A 22,034-nucleotide genomic window follows, 5' to 3' on the forward strand; every position below is an offset into this window, starting at 1 on the left:
ATTAATTAAATAATTAATTATATAGTTAGGGAGATTATGACACTACCCTTATCCTTGAAAAAGACCATTTTACCCCTTAACCCTCCAAAACTATGATTTCTCTTTTTAACTACTGTAAAAGACTCATTCGAGTAAATCTTCGTATTCGAGAGCCCTACATGGTTTGACCCAACCTTTAAAAGATCAACTAACTCCCCAAGTTAGTTAGCTTCGCTGTAGCAAGGGTTCCGAGGTATGGTTCTACGCGCATCAATCCGTGTGAACTCGATCTAATCGTAGGCATTCTAGACATATTAAGCATTTCTTATCTTATCCATTTTTAGGGTTGTTACATTATTCCCCCCTTAGGAACAGTCGTCCTCGAATGACACTACTAACTATTTCGCGTAATTCCAATAAGATCATTACATAGTTACTATACACAATCAATCAATAGCAATAAAGAATGGAGAGATAAGGAAACTTAGACTTAAGAGTAGGAAATCTAACCTCAAAAGCTGAAAAGATTAGAGTAGTGGGACCTCATATCGGCCTCGGCCTCCCACGTAGCCCCCTCAACAAGATGATTCCTCCACAATACCTTCACTGTGGCAATCTTCTTTTTCCTCAGCCGCTTGACCTGTCTGTCTAAGATCTCAACAGGTACTTCTCGTAGGACAAGTCTTCATCGACCCCTAAACCTTCCACAGGTAGAATCGATGCTGGATTACCTAGGCTCTTCTTCAACATAGAGACATGAAAGACTGTACGAATAGAAGCTAGGTCCGTAGCCAATGCCAACTCATAGGCCACCTCACCCACACGCTATAGGATCTCATATGGCCCAACATTCCTCGGACTAAACTCCCCCTTCTTGCCAAACCTCATCACCCTTTTCATAGGTGATATCTTCAAATAGACCTGGTCACCAACATAAAACTCTAAGGTCCGTTTTCTTTTGTCTGCATAAGACTTATGCCGACTATAAGTAGTAGCCAACCATCCCTAATCACCCTGACCTTCTCTAAGGCCTCTTAAATGATCTCTATACCTAAAATGGATGACTGTCAAACCTCGAACCACCCAACTTGAGACCTACACCTCCTACCATACAGTGCCTCAAACGGTGCCATCCCAATGCTTGAGTGATAGCTATTATTATACAAAACTCTGTCAAAGGCAGATGGTCGTCCCAACTACCATTCAAGTCAATCACACACGCCCTCAGTATATCCTTCAATGTCTGAATGGGGCGCTCTGCCTGCCCATCAGTTTGAGGATTAAAGGCATTACTAAGCTTCACCTGCGTGCCTAATATATTCTAGAAGGATCTCAAGAAATGTGAAGTGAACTGAGCTCCTCTATCTGAAATGATAGACAAAGGAATCCCATGCCATCTCACAATCTCATTAATGTAGAGTTTCGCGTAATCTTTGGCTCTATAAGTAGACTTCACAGGGATAAAGTGGGCAAACTTAGCCATTCTGTCCTCAATAACCCATATGGAGTCATGCTGTCTCCTAGTCCTCGGAAGACCAACCACGAAGTCCATATTAATGGCCTCCTATTTGCAAGTCGGAAAATCAATAGTCTGAGTAACACCGCCAGGCTTAAGATCTTCTACCTTATCCTTTTGGCAATTAGGACACTTGGCCACATAATCTGCTATGTCCTTCTTCATTCCATCCCAACAATAGTTCTGTTTAAGATCATGATACATCTTGGTAGAACCTGTATGTATGGAATACCTTGAACCATGGGCCTCTGCAATGATCCTGGTCCGCAAATCATCCACATCTGGTACACACAGCCTGTCCTCGCACCTAAGTATGTCGTCATCTCCCTCAACAAAAGACTCATTTATCTTAACCAACACTGAGTCCTTCCGCTCCATCAACACAGAATCAAGATGTTGACCCTCCTTGACTTAAACTAATAAGGATGATTAAGAACTAGGATTAACTGAAACACCCCCACTAGTAGAGTCAACCAACCGCACACCCAGTCTGGTCACTCTATATATATATTTCACCAATTCCTTCTTCTTATTCTCAACGTGGGCTGTACTTCCGGTGCTCATCCTACTCTTATTATCTACAACATTAGCCTTACCTGGATGGTAGTGGACATTCATGTCAGTCGTTCAACAGCTCCAACCATCTTCGCTGACGTAGATTCAACTCCCTCTGTGTGAACACGTACTGGAGACTTTTGTGGTCTATGAACACATCCACATTCACTCCATACAACTAGTGCCTCCACTAATTTAGTGCAGACACCACAGCTGCCAACTCCAGGTCATGAGTGGGATAATTCTTCTCATTAACTTTGAGTTGTCTGGACGCATTTGCTATAACCTTACCACCCTGCACAAGAATACAACCCAAACAAAGTAAGCACCGGGGCTGAAGTGAGTCTGTCCTTGAGATCCTGGAAACTCTTCTCACAAGTCTCCGCCCATTCAAACTTGACTTTCTTCATCGTCAAAGTTGTGAGTGGAGCATCAATGGAAGAAAACCCCTCCACGAACCTGCGATAATAACCAACCAATCTTTAAAAGCTATGAATATCTGTGGGAGTAAGAGGTTTTGGCCAGTTTCTAACAGCCTCAGCCTTCCTGGGATCTACCTCCACACATTTATCGGACACAACATGGCCCAGGAAGGTCATTAATCTCAAAAAGAATTCACACTTGCTAAATTTGGAATACCGTTGATGTTGTCTAAGTACCTAAAAGGTTAGTCTCAAATGTTGTTCATGCTCTTCCTTGGCCTTAGAGTATATGAGAATTTCATCAATGAATACTATGACGAAAAAGTCAAGGTATTCACGGAAGACCCTATTCATGATATCCATAAATGCAGCAAGTGTATTCGTGAGACCAAATGACATAACTAGGAACTCATAGTTACCATAACGGCTACGAAAGGCTGTCTTTGGGATATCTCCATTCCTAACCCTAAGTTGATGGTACCCTGATCGATCTTCGAGAAGAAACTAGGACCTTGGAGTTGGTCGAACAAGTCATTTATTCTTGGAAGTGAATACTTATTCTTGTTAGTGAATTTGTTGAGCTTCCGATAATCGATACACATTCTAAGGGTTCCATCTTTCTTTTTCACAAACAACACTGTTTCTCTAAAATCTGGGCTCGGAATCCCTATCATATCAACCCTTGAATGAACTTGACTACCCTTGGTGGGAGATTCCCTTTATAAAACTGGGGTTATCTCTGATTTTAGTTATACTCTTCTTTGAAAGATTCTCCTCAGCTTGCCTTAACCTATTCCCTGCCCTAGTGTGCTTCCTCTTCCTACTTTTTTTTCACTTGTTGGACATGTACCATAAGCCTAGAAAGGTCCATGCTATCATGCAACATAGCTGACCTACACTCCTCCTTGAGATCCTCAACAATCTTTGATCCAGTGTAAACAGGAGGATTCATCCTTATGAAGTCCCTTATCCTGTTAGCCATGGTGCTGGAAGGTGGGTTCTCCCTAGGAACACCTTGCTGCTCTACCTGGGCTGTCACAACTTGAGCTTGTAAGGTGATGGCTTGGGCCATCTGTACCAAGGCTGTCCTTACTTCTCCATCTGTCAACCCAGCTGGGTTAACAAACATCTCTATTTCAGCAGCAGCGGCCTGGGGAGGAACTTGGTTTACCCCAGCAGCTGCTCCTCCAATCTCTCATCCTGTCTTTCTCCTCGTATTCATATTATCATAATATTAAGAGTTGATGTTAGATATGCTCTTAATACCAAGAGATAGACAATAGAGAAGGCACGATCAGATCAGAAAAAGGAATTTTCCTACGCATCATGAAGTCTCTAATTAAGGATAGTGGTGCACTTCACTACCATGACTTAGAAACTACTCAATGTGGTTGATGTGAACTTAATATCCTCGAAATTCAACCTAGTGATCTGATACAATTTTTTCACAACTAAAGTTTAGACCCCAGACGAGACCGGCATCGTTGACCTTTATAGGTTGCAGACAAGCCTACTTATGTCATTCTTACTTCGTCTAGGTAAATTTTAGCGGAAAATTTGAAATCTTTTGTTTTTTAACATACATACTAATCATTCTAGTAGATTCATAATTGTTCGCCATCAACCATCTAACATTAAGATCATCAAATGAAAGAAATAGTTTAATATAACATTAAATGTATCCTTGCAAAAATGATACCAATACAATGTCTGAACAAAAACAGAAAGAAACTCTAGTGGAAAATACTTCACTAGCTCAGTACTATAATTAAGATAGAATATAATGGTCAAGAATCCTCGAATGCATGAGGGCCTACCATGTCCGGATGAATGCTCCACGTCCGGATAGTTTCAGCGTCAACCTGTACCTCTAGCGTCCACCTGTGCCTGCACCTAAAATTGTAGAGTTTTATAGGGTTAGTACACACTTGTACTAGTATGGGTATATGCAAGCACACACCAAGGACATGCATAAGTAAGAATCGATCTTTCCTAACAACATTATTATGGAAAGTCAAGTCAATGGACTTGCAAAATTGGGATTAGGAAAGTTAGTGAGCTTTCCAAATTTGAATTAGAACAGTGACTGAACTTTCCAAATTTGGATTAGGAAAGTCATGCCATGAGAGTAACTTGCACCATCATACTTATCATACTGCACACAACACATAACATCTTGCACATACCACATAACATATTGCATATAGCACATAACATTTTTCATATCATTCGTTCACAAGCCATGAGACCTTGGAATCATTGACTTGACATCAAGACTTTCCAAAAATGAGGGCTAAAGATATGAGACCTCAACTAGGGAGCCTTCTTCAGTAAACAAAGGTCTGCTTCATTTATTCATACATACTTCATTTCATTTCATTCATAGGCTAGTTTAAACACCAGCTATACCTAGGATGTAGTTTAAGACTTTCATTGGGTTCGCTGTGCAATGACGAAGAATGAGCTAGTGTCATTACTTAAGTTTAGCTCACTTCTTGATTATCCTATCCTAACTTCCTTGGTATCATTCATTTCATTATAAGTATCATTTTGAGGCTGATCTTATTCATTCATGGGGAACTTTAAATTTCACCAACATAGATCATGTTAGTATCATAAAATCCAGTGTCTCCCCCACACCGAAAAGAGGTGGAATCACCGGCCAAAGTGACCAAAATTATGCTAGCGTACATGGTAATTGAACCCCGCTATATCCCTGTATTGGTAGTATAGGTTCAAAGACTAGGAGATATAAGGAGACCCATGCCCGAAAGAAGGCATCACCGCTCATAGCTAGTCTATCGGTGCTCTAGTATAAAATTCCCTTAGATTCAACTCATACGTCATTGAATTTGGCTTCTAGTATGAGGACATCATAGATCAATAGAGGATTTCTCATCTCATCATTAGTATTAAGTGTGTTAATCTCAATACTTTCATTAGAGTATTCATAGAGACTGGTCTCTTCATTACCTTTACACTCCATAGGTGAGTACGTTTTGGTAACATTTACTTAGGCTCATTTGAGATTGCTCTCATCTTTTACATTAGCCTAATATCATGTTGTCACCACATTCATTAACATTAGCACATTTGATCTTCATTATTGCTTGCCCCATTTTACATGAATGTTCATTTAATCATATGCCAATGCACTTGGTCATTTAGTGTGTTTCACACTCTTACTTAACCTTTCTAGTGTTTCATCATTTCATTGTTCATTTCATCATTTCTTTGTTGATTTAATCATTTCATTGTTCAATTCATCATTTCATTGTTCATTTCATCATGTGCCAATGCACTTGGCCGTTTAGTGTGTTTTACACTCTTACTTAACCCTTCTAGGGTTACATCATTTCATTACATACATCTTAGATTTACATATGTTTTAACGTATGCTAGACTTATGGGTCTATATATACAAGCCATGAGGCTTCATTCATCGTTCGTTTAAGTGATTCATATCTTCCTATGATTTTGTGGTACAAGACTTATGCATCTTGTATGTATGCCAAGATCTCGATTTTGACCTAAGTAGGAAGCATTATTCTTGAATATTTAATTCACGTATTACTTATGTATCAATACAGAATTCGGGCAAGGGAACCTGATTTCAAATACCTTGGACAATACTTCACATTTTTCTTTTTATTTAATACCAGTCCACATGACATTGGGACCATAGATCGAGCCCCAACATCACAATTTCCTTGTTATTTCTATCCTTTGAAAATTCTCTTTCTTGGCCGAGGGATTGTGGGTTTGAACCCCCACAACCACTTATATTTTTTTATTCATTTCCTTGACAATCTCAAGTGGACCATGACGTTGTGGGATCAAACCCCCACAGCCTCTCTTTATTTTTCTTTTAATTCGACTCAACTGCCTAGAGGTCGTGGGTTTAATTCCCACGCCTCAAATTTCTTTTATTTTTCATTTTCTCTTAACTCTCCTTTACTTCCTTGAGGTCGTGGGTTCAATTCCCACGCCTCACATTTCATTCTTTTCATTTTCTCTTACTCTTCTCTACTGCCTTGAGGTCGTGGGTTCGATTCCCATGCCTCACAATTATATTCTTTTCATTTTTCCTTAACTTCTGATTGAGAGCTTCTGGGTTCGAATCCCACTTCTCTCAATTCTTAATTTCATATATTAATTTCCATCAAGGAGTACCCAAGTTCGAACCCCCCTCAACCCCATTTCTTTATTCACTTTTTAGTGCTTTTCACGGGTGAGGTCGCGGGTTCGATCCCTAATAACTTCACCTAATTTACACTAATTTAAAATTCCATATTTGTTCATCTATGTTTAGCCGAAACTAACTTGTAATTTGCTGGAAATTTTTTCACGTTTTTTAGCTCACTTCCTTCAACATTTACACGTGAATTGATAGGGTAATTCGTAGATCATTTAATACGTTCTTAGGTGTATTTTTCATGGATTCGTTTAGTCAAGAGATTATCACTCAAATCAGCCACATTTCAACTCATAGGAACATCACAAATTACATAATCATTTGTACATGAAATACAACCACAACATCACATTTTTAATGCCTTAACCCGAGGCACATAGATACGGTTCACATTGCACACACACGTACACATAATATCGGAAATGCATCATAATAATTCACATAATTCCAAACATACGTATAAACACATAATCATCACGAAAACACGTTTCATCCCAAGTTTTCTACCACCAAACATAACCAACCAATGATTCAATGGGAGCAAGTGACAGGGACATGCAATGGGGAACAACCCTAGTTTTCAGAATATATTCGTCTAAACCATAGGGTCTCTTGGGAAAGGGACCGAGGGAGAAGAGAAATCATACCTTTTTGACATTAAAACCTCGACTTGTTGCCCAAAAACTTCACCCAACATCACGATCAAGTCCTCTCAATGTCAGCACCAGTCGACGGACAACCTCCCTTTCCCTAACGTGTGATTAACGTTTGTTTTCTTGTGATTTCGTGTGAGTTCTTCAAGTGTGAAGAACTTGGTTTATTTTTCTGTTCTTAAAAGTTACTTTGGCAGAGAGAGAGCGTGAATGAGACGTGAGAGAGAGATGAGCGTGGGAGAAGAGTTTTCTTAGGCTTAGAAGTCTAGTTTAGGATTTAGTCAAATAAGGTTTTATTTAATTATAAAAAATTTGATTTCCTTTTATTTTAAATCAGCTAATAAATAATAAATGTAAATTAATTTCATTAAATTACCCACTTAATTAAAAAAAATTAATTCATTGCTTCCACCTAGGTTCGAACCCGGGTGGAGCAAGACTTCACTACAAGAGCCAATTTTCGGCTCTCTATCCCCAAAATGCCCCTCCACCTTATTAATTAAATAATTAATTATATATTTAGGGTAATTACGATACTACCCTTAGCATGGAAAAGAACATTTTACCGCTAGACCCTCAAAAACTATGATTTTCCCTTTTTATGTCCGGTAAAGAGTCATTCGAGTAAATCTTTGTATTCGAGAGCCGTACATGGTTGGACCCAACCTTTACAAGCTCAACTAACTCCCCAAGTTAGTTTGGTTGGCTGTAGTAAGGGTTCCGAGGTCTGGTTCTACGCGCATCAATCCGTGTGAACCCAGTCATCTAGATACAGTAAGCATTTCTTATCTTATCCATTTTTAGGGTTGTTACAACAATCAACAATTAAGGAGTTTCACATAATGGTATTGGAGATGACCTAGGGAACCTACATACTAACATCTTCAAAGCCTACTCGTGCGATGTCTATATATTGTTCCATTCAACTTCCTAAACTTCATAGAACTTATCCAACACTAGCATTTATCCCACTTGATGAGAATAGGAAATAACCGACATAGAAAATACTAGCTAGGCATGGAATCCAGATTCAACCCTACTCCGATATAGGGTGTTTTACTTGCCAATGATAGAACTAGGACAAATGTAGGCACATGGTTAAGGAATATCGAGGGTTTATTTGTACTCTAATCTGATCTTAAATAGAGCTACTACCAAGCATACTCAATCAGTTCTATCCTTTTCTCTCATAGAATAATTCAATCAAGAATTGTATGAAGATTTACTTTATATTGTTCATAACTAAATCATAATACTCCTTACCAGAGAGGGTCCCCTAGGGATGCCTTAAACTAGTTACTGTGATAGCTCATTGACTTTCCTAAGGATGATTTCATGTCGTTTCGGTCATCCAACACTAAGTCTACCATTCACACAAGAAGGATACTGTTACGACTTTCAACTTCAAGGATATCATACCGTTCTTTCTAAAAGGTTACATAAATGACCTTCTTTACTATATTCAAGATCATATTACATTCATATGTATACATTCATTTCAAAGGTTCTTTAGCCTAGTAAGTCAAGAGTCATATTGATATTATTCATGTTTCAAGTAGCTACATAGGTCTATTAACACAAGAAACACTTCATTAACATATTATCACATGTACAAGTTTATTCATGTAGCACATACGGTCAACTAAGTATACTTGCATGTAACCGTACACACTTCTATAGAATCATCAAAATAATCCATCACAATACTCTTATAGCCAATTAGGAAGCATCATACTTCAACATCAAGTATACACACCTAAATACATCACTATAGCCTATCATGATCACATATAATCAAATAATAAAACACATGCTTTGTCTTTACATATATACATAATCAAAGTCATACTTCACTTCATCAACTTCACAAGTCCTAACATGATAATATCATATTTTTTAAAAGTAATACCGACAAGGCCATATTCTTCACAAGTGTAACATATAAGCACCGACACTATAAGATGACCATACCATGACCATACCAATCAACACAATTCAATACCTATACTACACAATATAGAGAGGGTTTGGTCAACATACCACCATTATGACAAAAACATCGTCAATCCATGGCGAATTCAACAAATTCAATCCATAAAAGCTCTTACCTATAGCCATGGTGACCAATACAAACGAATAATCACAATATATAATTGATACAACAAGACCCAATGTGAAAATCATCAAATTACGACATTCTATATACAATTCTACCATAATTCATACATATTTCAATAGACCAACATAATCTACATAAGAATTCAATACTATTAAGTCTTGATCAAATCAACCACATTATAGAAAAAATTAGAATTTCATGACTTTCATGGATTCATAGGAATTTTGATCTAAAATCATTCAATTATATCATAAATCAGTTTCAAATCATTTTATTCAAGAGTCCATGGCTAGAATTCAAAATAGAAGAATTCATGTTTTTGATCATCTTTGAAAACCATTGAAATTGGATCCTTAAAGAAAGAGAATTCAAGGATGAAGCACCACACCTTAATTGTGAAAAAAAAAAGCCGACAAGATTGATGGAGAAAAATATGGAAAATCTATCTTCTTCCTTGGAGCTTCAAGCTTCATCAATGGAGGTTTTTGGAGAGAAGAGATGGCAAAGTTTTGTTTTTGACTTGAGGGTTTTGATTTGAAGGGTGAATTAGGGTTTAAAAAGGTTAAATCACTTCCAACAACTAGTCTCTAAAATAACCAAAAAACCCTACACTTATAAGAACTTTTAACCAAGTCAAACTCAACTTAAATTTATTGAATCATCGTCAAGAAACAAGTCAGCGACGCGGAGCTTTTCCCACATGATTTTTGAAATTAAATTACGAAACTGTGGAGTCTGCCTTGTGTCCGCGACGCAGATCAACCTTTGGCCCTTGATGAACCATGTCCGTGGCGCGGATTGGTTCCCACCATGAACAATTTCTGCTGCCTTGGGCAGCTTGCTAGCCCAAGGATTGGGTCCTCTTCAAGGACCCTTAGGTCGGTCCACGGGGAGTCGTGCCCAAATGTTTCCAACCCAAATACACAAGTTTACATGTTAGTAACCTCTCACATCAATTTGAACCCCCAAAACACATAAAACAAGCCAAGACAAACTAAGACACAGAAGCACATTTCAAGGCTAAACTTTCGAATGTCTTGGACGTTTGACCTCCAAACTTTAGACACTACCTTCAAACACCATAATTATTCATTTTAGGACTTAATAACTCATAACCAACATGTGAGATCTAATTCAACCTAGCTCATTTTGAGGGTGTGAAAATTTGGTAGGCATTAATGTAATTATTTTCATTGACCATGCTGTTATTAGGTACCTATTCAATAAGATGGATTCTACACCAAGGATGATTCCTTAGATATTTCTTCTTCAAAAATCTGACCTTGTGATCAAAGATAGAAATGGTACTGTAAATTAGATAACTCATCACTTATCTTGGTTGGAGGACTTATCACAGGTCAATGAGGGTGAGAAAATATGGGAAGAGTTTGTAGATGAACAATTGATGGCTCTGGATACCTCGCAAGTGCCATGGTATGTGTTCATTGTGAACTTAATAGTGAGTGAAGATTACTCGCCGGGTGCAACTTCCAAACAAAAGAAAAAACTAAATCATGATGAAAAGTTCTACATTTGGGATGAACTATTCTTGTTCAAGCAAGGTGTCGAGTGGGTAGTTAAAAGGTGCATTCCTGAGGCTGAGGTTCACAAAGTCCTTGAGAGTTTTCATGGAAGCCCATATGGAAGTTATCATAGAGGGGAGCACACTTCTCATAAGGTACTACAATCTGGTTTCTTTTGGACCTTGTTGTTTAAAGATTCTATTGCTTTTGTGAAGGGTCGTTACAGGTGCATAAGTTTGGGTACGATTTCAAGAAGACATGAGATGTCCCTAGAAAATATTTTGGAGGTGGAAATCTTTGACGTGTAGGGTATTGAATTTATAGGTCCATTCCCACCATTGAATGGAAACCTATATATTCTTGTAATAGTAGATTATGTGAGTAAATGGGTTGAGGATGTCGCTCTCCTTCTAATGACTCAAGGGTTGTGATCAAGTTAATCAAGAAGCATATCTTTATTCGTTTTGGTACTCCAAGAGAAATTATAAGTGATGGAGGTAAGCATTGCATTAACCATCTTGTTAAGAACCTTCTTGATAAGTATGGTATTCACCAAATATGGCTCATCTCAAAAGAACTTTTTAACATCATGCATAAACTTGTTCCTTTTGTGAGACAACAAGTCCGGAGGTACCAAATCACTTGCCAAATAATTTGCAAAATTGGCAAACCAAGGAATGAGGTCGTAGAAAGCTGCCAATACCTTTTCATCTGGGAACATATCATTGATCTTACCCTTATCACCAATATAGAGTAAAGGTTCATCCTCCAATGTAGAAAAGTTATCAATAATTTGGTTCTTTGTCCCCTTACAGTATTTTATCAAAAAATAAAAATCTTGAAATAACAACACCCACCTAATAAATCGTGGTTTTGCATCCTTTTTGTCCATATAATACCTAAACGCCAATAGTCTCTTTGCACTATGACCACAGTCCCAAAAAAAAATAGGAGCGATATTTCTCGAATTCAAATGCCACAACACGAAGCTCTTACTTTGTAACCGTGTACTTTTGTTGTGTTGAATTTAGAGCTTTGCTTGCGTAGTAAATGGGGTGAAGTATCTTCTCACTCCTCTTACCAAATATCAAACCAAGTGTCACCCCACTTGCATCGCATATGACATTAAACGGTTCCCCCCAATTTGAAGCAATAATGGTCACTACCCCATTTTAGGCCTATGGCCACACTAAATCTGAGTAACGCTTGAAAAGTGTTGCCTAAAAAATTTTTGGGAACACTTTTAATATGTAGCCTAAATTTTTATGTTCTGGCAACAATAATATTGGCAACAATTGTAAAGTGTACCCTTTAATGGTATAGGTTACACTTTTTAAGTGTTGTCATAGTATGAAATTAATGGCAACAATTATTTATATATATGGCCACACTTTTAAAGGGTCCTATTTTTATAATTGTAAATACAACACTTTAGAAGTGTGGCCTAAAAAAATTTCACCAAAATATTATATTCCCTCCAACATTTCTAGTCTCCCTCCCATTTTTATTGGCCAAAAAAATAATTGTTAAAATATTAGGAAAAACAAATTGGGGCTTAGAGAGGAAGCTGAGAATTTTTACGCTCAAGAACATACGCACGATTTCTTTTCTCAAGAACTTCAAATAGACTGAATGAGCTGAAAATCGAAGAGAGGAAGCTGAAAATCGGAGGAGCTGAAGAGAGGAAGCTGAAGACTGAAGCAGAGTTGAAAATCGAAGGAGTTGAACTGATTCTACTCTCCAAAATCGGAGGAGCTGAAAATCAGAGGAGCTGAGCTGAGCAGATGTTGACAAACTGATTCTACGCTCCAAGCTTTGTTAGTGTAAGACGGTTTTTCCCCAAATACGAAAATACGATTTCCTTTACAGTTTTCCGTCAAAATTGTTTACAGATTCCTTGTTGAAGATCGAAGAGCTGAAGAAAGTGATTTTTGTCGCATATTTTTTGTTGATTAGTTGCTCTTTTCATCACAGATTCTTTGTTAACGAGCTGTTCCGTCGGATTTCACAAATGAACAAAATGTTTCACACATGAACACGCCTCACGTCTTGGGTTGTTGCAACAGTGTTTGTAAGGTATGAAATTTTATCTCTAAGAGTCTTTATTATAGCTTTTAGGTTTTGATATTCTTGTGTATCTTTGAATGTCATAAATTTTAATTTAGTGTTTTGATATTGTTGTGTTGTTGATACGAATTGACCTACCTCCTAAGGTTAGTCAACTCAACCTATACAATGAGTTTGTATTTTAAGACTAAGCACATAGAGAGATTACATAAATTAGGGAGATTCTCCCTTTACAAGAAAAAATTTAAAGAAGCTAAACCTATTCAAACAACTATTCCTAAGTTAGACATAGTCAATTTGAACAATATATAAATTATATGACTCTTTCAGTCTTTCTGCAGCATAGGAATGATATAGGCATCTGAAATGCTCTGTTGGTGGGATGTTGATTTTAGTATATATCCTCAAAATGTAAGTCGTACTCCTACATTCCAAGTCTTCATAATATGGTCATTTTCAATGCATGACTGTGCGACATGTGTGTGACTTTGTTTACCAATTCTCTGCTGGAATGCAATGACAACAATCTATGTTCCGAGATTATCAACAACTTGAATATCCCTGCTAACCAGACTGCAACAAGTTGTTTCCTGCAATCACATATCTCCATTGTCTGTTTTAATGTCATTGTTTTTTTAGTCTTCCTGAGTTCATAGTTGTGCTCACCTTAAGCTTGGTTTGTTCCTTTGTTAACCACATTGATTATGTCTTGTAGCTATTTGCTTGTAAAATGTTTCTTTTTTCGACTACATGCCTTGAAGTGTTAGAAGTCATTTTGTTGTTTCTCTATTGCATTTTCAAGTGTACATTAGAAAATTTAGTTGAATATTTCTTAGTTGTTTTGGGATCACCTCGTAGTATGAATTTGCTAAACTTTCTTTGTATTTTGAGTTGCACTACATAGAAAATAAATCATATGCCTTAGAGATAGACGATATAGGATATATTTTTCAAGTCTAGAAGGGGTAGAGAGGGAGTGATACGCTCAAACTTACTTCTATGAGAAAGAGTAAAATCCGAAAGTTCGCTTGATTAATCAACAAATATCACCAACACTCAATGATAAAAGTCTCAAGATAACCTAATAATATTACAGAGTCTAACTAAAAATCCAGCGTCTAATAATGCGGAGTCTAACTCAAAAATGAGGTTTTTCGACGGATCGTCGTGGCCACGACGGACCGTCATGGACTTCGTTGTCCCACACTTCTGCTCTCTTCATTACCCTCGATGGCAAGTATGAAGGATCGTCACGACGGTCCATCGAGGGTCTTCGTTCCATTACACTTAAACTCTTTGAATATGTGTACTGGGATTACTTCTCTAAACTTCATGACGAACCTGCAGGACGGACCGTCATAGACTCGACGGACCGTCGTGGACTCCGTAACCCACACTTAGACTTCCCCATCTTCCTTCAGCAGCTGCACTACGCTGCCACCTACGGACCGTCACAATCACGACGGACCGTTACAAGCTCCGTAACCCCACACTTGGTAAGACTTCCGCGTCTTCCTTCAGCAGCTGCACTACGCTGCCCCCTACGGACCGTCACAATCACGACGGACCGTTACAAGCTCCGTAACCCCACACTTGGTAAGACTTCCGCGTCTTCCTTCAGCAGCTGCACTACGCTGCCCCCTACGGACCGTCACAATCACGACGGACCGTTACAAGCTCCGTAACCCCACACTTGGTAAGACTTCCGCGTCTTCCTTCAGCAGCTGCACTACGCTGCCCCCTACGGACCGTCACAATCACGACGGACCGTTACAAGCTCCGTAACCCCACACTTGGTAAGACTTCCGCGTCTTCCTTCAGCAGCTGCACTACGCTGCCCCCTACGGACCGTCACAATCACGACGGACCGTTACAAGCTCCGTAACCCCACACTTGGTAAGACTTCCGCGTCTTCCTTCAGCAGCTGCACTACGCTGCCCCCTACGGACCGTCACAATCACGACGGACCGTTACAAGCTCCGTAACCCCACACTTGGTAAGACTTCCGCGTCTTCCTTCAGCAGCTGCACTACGCTGCCCCCTACGGACCGTCACAATCACGACGGACCGTTACAAGCTCCGTAACCCCACACTTGGTAAGACTTCCGCGTCTTCCTTCAGCAGCTGCACTACGCTGCCCCCTACGGACCGTCACAATCACGACGGACCGTTACAAGCTCCGTAACCCCACACTTGGTAAGACTTCCGCGTCTTCCTTCAGCAGCTGCACTACGCTGCCCCCTACGGACCGTCACAATCACGACGGACCGTTACAAGCTCCGTAACCCCACACTTGGTAAGACTTCCGCGTCTTCCTTCAGCAGCTGCACTACGCTGCCCCCTACGGACCGTCACAATCACGACGGACCGTTACAAGCTCCGTAACCCCACACTTGGTAAGACTTCCGCGTCTTCCTTCAGCAGCTGCACTACGCTGCCCCCTACGGACCGTCACAATCACGACGGACCGTTACAAGCTCCGTAACCCCACACTTGGTAAGACTTCCGCGTCTTCCTTCAGCAGCTGCACTACGCTGCCCCCTACGGACCGTCACAATCACGACGGACCGTTACAAGCTCCGTAACCCCACACTTGGTAAGACTTCCGCGTCTTCCTTCAGCAGCTGCACTACGCTGCCCCCTACGGACCGTCACAATCACGACGGACCGTTACAAGCTCCGTAACCCCACACTTGGTAAGACTTCCGCGTCTTCCTTCAGCAGCTGCACTACGCTGCCCCCTACGGACCGTCACAATCACGACGGACCGTTACAAGCTCCGTAACCCCACACTTGGTAAGACTTCCGCGTCTTCCTTCAGCAGCTGCACTACGCTGCCCCCTACGGACCGTCACAATCACGACGGACCGTTACAAGCTCCGTAACCCCACACTTGGTAAGACTTCCGCGTCTTCCTTCAGCAGCTGCACTACGCTGCCCCCTACGGACCGTCACAATCACGACGGACCGTTACAAGCTCCGTAACCCCACACTTGGTAAGACTTCCGCGTCTTCCTTCAGCAGCTGCACTACGCTGCCCCCTACGGACCGTCACAATCACGACGGACCGTTACAAGCTCCGTAACCCCACACTTGGTAAGACTTCCGCGTCTTCCTTCAGCAGCTGCACTACGCTGCCCCCTACGGACCGTCACAATCACGACGGACCGTTACAAGCTCCGTAACCCCACACTTGGTAAGACTTCCGCGTCTTCCTTCAGCAGCTGCACTACGCTGCCCCCTACGGACCGTCACAATCACGACGGACCGTTACAAGCTCCGTAACCCCACACTTGGTAAGACTTCCGCGTCTTCCTTCAGCAGCTGCACTACGCTGCCACCTACGGACCGTCACAGACACGACGGTCCGTCGAGGGTCTTCGCTCGAAAACACTTAAACTCTTGGAATATGGGTACTGGGATTACTTCTCTGAACTTCATGACGAACCTGCAGGACGGACCGTCACACACTCGACGGACCATCGTGGTCTCCGTAACCCCGCACTTAGTCAGACTTCCCCATCTTCCTTCAGCAGCTGCACTACGCTGCCACCTACGGACCGTCACAATCACGACGGACCGTTACAAGCTCCGTAACCCCACACTTGGTAAGACTTCCGCGTCTTCCTTCAGCAGCTGCACTACGCTGCCACCTACGGACCGTCACAGGCACGACGGACCGTCACAAGCTCCGTAGGTAGTCTCTTCTGCATTTCATCGCTCAAAATCTCCACATTTATCTATGGACAGATTTATGTATATCCTATTAATTGTACTTATTTTTCATTTATAGTATCATCAACATTGAAAAACATTTGTGGAGGATTAATGGTTTGATTTGACATAGCGAAAGCCTCATGACTAGGTAAGAAACTTTTATCATCTCATAACACATGATTCTGATAGATGACTCGTGACTTTTAAAACTTATTTGTTAATTGGTTAATGATTATTGCTGAAAGACTAAATATTGATATATTCTTCTAGGAGTTCACATATCCCATCCAAGGATTGGATGAATTTAGCAAGGTATAGCAAAGAGTATATTGATGGCATTGAATCATTTCTAGATTTTGATTACTCTTACGGAGATCCTCATGGAGAGAAAATTCAGTGTCCATGTGCGAAATGTTGTAATATTCTTTGGAACCGAAGGAATGTAGTGTATGATCATCTAATATGCCATGGATTCGTTAAAGGCTATACTAGATGGATCAATCACGGGGAATGGGATATCAAGTTGAATGTTGATGATGATATGGATTACTCGTGTGATGATATTGATGGGTTGTTGAATGATCAATTTAGAGATGTTGCACAGGCTGGAGGAGTTTATGATGGTCCAAATGAAGATGCCAAGAAATTCTATAGCTTACTTGAAGAGGCAAACCAAGAATTATATTCTGGTTGTATAGGTTTCTCTAAATTATCATTCACACTTCGCTTATATTTGTTGAAGTGTTTACATGGATGGAGCAATGAATCATTCACTTCTCTTCTAGAGTTATTAAAAGAGGCGATGCCCGAGTTGAACATTCCTCAGTCTTACAATAAAACCAAGTCTATGGTTAAGAATCTTGGTCTGGATTATGATAAAATTGATGCATGTCCAAATGATTGCATGTTGTTCAGGAATGATCATAAGGATGACGAATTTTGTCATACTTGTGGAGCTTCACGATATATTCAAGCTCCTAAAGTTGATAGTGAGCTTGAGTCTTCAAAAAAACAACATCGAGTTTCTGCAAAGACTTTGAGACACTTTCCATTAATTCCTAGACTCAAAAGGCTATTTATGTGCTCAAAGACGGCAGATTCTTTGAGGTGGCATGAAGAGGAACGTTCTAAAGATGGAAAGTTAAGGCATCCCGCTGATGGTCTAGCATGGAAAGACTTTGATAGGGTGCATCCAGATTTCGCACAAGATTGTCGCAATGTGAGACTTGGCTTGTCAAGTGATGGATTCAATCCATTTCGAACCATGAGTATATCACATAGCACATGGCCAGTTATGTTGATGATTTATAATCTGCCGCCTTGGATGTGCATGAAATCTGAATATTCCATACTTTCTTTACTTATACCTGGACCGCGATCACCTGGAAATGACATTGATATTTACTTACAACCATTGATAGACGAGTTAAAATTATTATGGGATTCTGGGGTTGAAACATATGATGCTTCCAGAAATGAAACTTTTCAAATGCGGGCAGCTCTTATGTGGACAATCAGTGATTTTCCTGCATATGCTATGTTATCTGGTTGGAGTACAAAAGGAAAGTTTGCTTGCCCTTGTTGTAACTATGGCACTAATTCTCGCTATCTTAAACATAGTCGGAAAATGTGCTATATGGATCATCGTGTTTTTCTACCGATGGATCATCCATGGAGATCAAACAAAAGATCATTCAATGGAAAAACTGAATTTAGGCCTCCTCCAGCTCCTTTAAAGGGAATTGATGTTCTTAATAGCTTACGTGATTTTGAAAATGTGTTTGGGAAGAAGAAAAAGAGATCAAATGATGGCCCATGGAAAAAAAGGTCAATTTTTTTTGAATTACCTTACTGGCAGCACAACTTGTTACGTCACAACCTTGATGTAATGCACATAGAGAAGAACATAGTTGATAGCATACTTGGAACTCTTTTGGATATTTCAGGAAAAACAAAGGATCATGCAAAAGCACGGTATGATTTGAAAGATATGGGAATCAGGAAGAACCTTCATCCACAAGATACAGAAGATAGTAAGAGAACAAAGTTTACAAAGGCGTGCTTCTCAATGACAAATGGAGAGAAATCCATCTTTTGTGGAGTTTTAAAGACAGCCAAGCTACCTGATGGTAGTGCCTCCAATATATCTAGGTGTGTGCACTTGGATGAAAGAAAGGTGTCTAATTATAAAACCCATGAAGCTCATTTCATGTTACATTACTTTCTTCCAATACCAATTAAAAGCATTCTTCCTGATCATGTGGCTATTCCTTTGATTCATCTAAGTTCCTTCTTCCATCGTTTGTGCCAAAAAGTAATCACAATTGAGGAACTGGATTGCTTAGAAGTAGAGATCATAGAAACAGTAAATCAGTTGGAGCGAATGTTTCCTCCTTCATTTTTTGATATCATGATTCATTTGCCTATTCATTTGGTGAATGAAGTGAGATTAGGCGGCCCAGTGCAAAATCGATGGATGTATTCCACTGAAAGAGAAATGGGTACATTAAAATCATACATTCGCAATAGGCGTTTTCAGGAAGGTTGCATAGCATAGACACGAGTGGGAATAGATTGCATGAATTTATTCTCAAAATATCTGCATCGGGGTGTGCATACCAGATTTAATAGGAGAGCGCGAAACAATGATGAATGTGACCCAAGTGACGCAGAACCTGTGAGTTTGTTTTCTAAAAAAGGAGTTCCTTTAGGATGAAAGAAAACTGATACAATCATTTTAGATGACAAGTCACTAAGTCAGGCACATGCATACTTATTGGGAAATTGTGACGATGTTCAAGAATATATTAGGTACCTTAATTTGAATATAGCATTCCTTTTGTATAATTAATTTTTATCTTATTTAATTTATTATTTTAACAAATATAGTAAATATTTTGTAGAGAGCATGAGCAAGAGGTTAATAATCAGTCACGAAGATCTAAATGGAGTAAAGCTAAGAATCATTGTCAAAACTTCTCTCAATGGTTTGAAACTCGTGCTTTGCAAGAGGATGTGCCTGATTTGATAAAACAATTGTCTAGAGGACCAAATTCTGTTGCAAAAAGATATTCTGGGTATCTCATAAATGGATATAGATTCCATGTTAGGCAGCGTGATGCAAGGCGTAAAACACAAAATAGTGGTGTTACACTAATTGCCTCAACTACAAGCTTTGCAAGCTCAAAGGATAAAAATCCGATTGCTGCAGATTTGACTTTTTATGGTAGAATAGTTGATATTGTTAAATTAAACTATTACAGCCATTTTAAGGTTGTTTTATTTAAGTGTGATTGGTATGAGGTTGAAAAAGATTTTTATGGCCTTACTTATGTCTATTTTAACAAGAGATGCTCTGAGGAAGAGCCTTTTGTGCTTGCATCTCAAGTACACCAATGCTTCTATGTGCAAGATCCATATGATCAAGATAAACGTTATGTTGTAAAGACTGTTCCAAGAGACTTTTTTAACATGGGTGATGAAGTTGAATCTAATCTCCCACAAAGTTATGAAAATGAGCCATCTGAACATTCGAAGGGTCCATCTATACCAAAAGATAATGGTAAAGTACTCTTAACAAGGACTGATTTACCAGAAACAATCATTGATGTGCCTGTGGAAGAATTTGTCAATCAAAAACTTGAAGTCGAGTATGAAGAGGAGTTTGAAGATGAATTCAAAGATGAGTCTGAAAATGAGTATGAAGATAAGTTTTCAGATGCGTTTGAAGACGAGTCTGAAAATGAGTATGAAGATGAGTCTTATGATGAAGTCGAATCTGAAGAAGAGTCTGAATAAGACACACCATAAGTTTTATTATTGTTGTGATGATCATATAGTGCTCACTCACTGTTTTTGTAATATAATAGTTTTTTTGCTAAAATGAATTAATATATCTAATCTGTGGAATGTAATATGTTGCCTTCTTATCTGATTATTATTTTATTGAGGAACCTATACTTCTAGCTGATTTTTGCTTGATTTGGTTGTTTGTTATTTATATACTTTCTGGTTTCATTTTATTATCAGGCAGTTGGCATTAGAGGCATTCAACTCTGTAGTTTGATGTTGCTTCTGGTTTGGTCGTTGTCCCGAGTTTGTTGCTCCGAGAGAGGTACAACTCTTTACCTTTTATTAATTTAAGTAATAAGAAGCTCTCTAGTTTTTAAATGTGGATGCAGCCAACGGCCTCTGTTGAGGGAAGAAGCCCACCCAGGATTGGAAACATTGGGCATGTGACGCGAATAGCTAACAAACTTGTTCAACTAGGGAACAATAATAATGGCATACAGTCGCGTCTGCAGTTGTTTGAAATATCTTGTTTCATATGTTATCAATTTTTTCTGTTTGTTCATGTAGTTCTTCCAATTTGAATCCATCCTGTTTTACTGTTTGTTCAGGTAGTTCTTCCAAGTTCTGGAAATTATAGAAATTCTGAAAATTTTAGAAACTCAAATGTTGCAATCTACTATAATAAGCTATCCATCTGTGAACCTTATATCAAAATTACATTGCTTCTACTTCTTTCACTTAAACAATCTTATTATTTTTTAGGTTTACTTACTATTGGGAAACAAATTGAAGAGATTTAAACAAAGCAAAAACAATGAATCAATCAACAATGCTAAAGAAAAAGGGTTTGAATCCAAACAAAGCTCAAAGTCCATTGAAGAATCTGGATGTTGATATGCAATACCAATCAAGTGCTGAATTGGCCAAAAAATTCAAGATTAAGAGAGAACAACTTGCAAATGAACGCAATGATAAAGCTAAGAAAGAGCAGGCTCCAATATCACATAAAAGAAAGAATTTTGAGGATTTCATTCCACAACAAGGAAAGAGTAAATTTCTTGGGCACAAATCAGTCATTCAATCGTCTTCAAGGGAAGAGCTTAGAACCTCACGTATGATTGCAGGGAAAGGACAAACTAAACAGAGGTTATTTCAATTTGAAGAGTCCATTCAAGATAATGGAACTAAACTTCCTATGAATAATTCTAGGTTCCATAAGTCATTCAATAAGATGTTACTGCTTCAGCACATGCGACTGGAACAACACTAGGTAATGGAGAGGCACGACATGATATTCTTGATCTACCGAATTGAAAATAGGTAAAGAGGAAGCCGGTCATACCAGCTAGTACTCTTGATCAGTTTCTAAAAGATCAAGGTATACACAAAGATGATGAAACAAAACGTGACAACAACACAACAAGTGATGTCGAATTTATGCATACTCCTATTATTAATGAACATAACAAAGGATTGGATGATCGTGTGGAACAAGA

The 22,034-nt window shown here is 39.2% G+C and overlaps 1 protein-coding gene across 1 annotated transcript; it reads left to right on the top strand.

The window, feature by feature from the left end:
* The first annotated feature begins 17,044 nt into the window (after positions 1-17,044).
* On the top strand, positions 17,045-20,544 carry LOC107018337. Its single transcript, XM_015218802.1, has 4 exons — positions 17,045-18,014; positions 18,168-19,289; positions 19,369-19,423; positions 19,650-20,544. Exons 1-4 carry the CDS (start codon positions 17,045-17,047, stop codon positions 20,542-20,544), a joined length of 3,042 nt encoding a protein of 1,013 aa, XP_015074288.1.
* Positions 20,545-22,034: the final 1,490 nt, after the last annotated feature.

Source organism: Solanum pennellii, chromosome 1 (assembly GCF_001406875.1).
Source record: "Solanum pennellii chromosome 1, SPENNV200".
Taxonomy (NCBI): Eukaryota; Viridiplantae; Streptophyta; class Magnoliopsida; order Solanales; family Solanaceae; genus Solanum; species Solanum pennellii.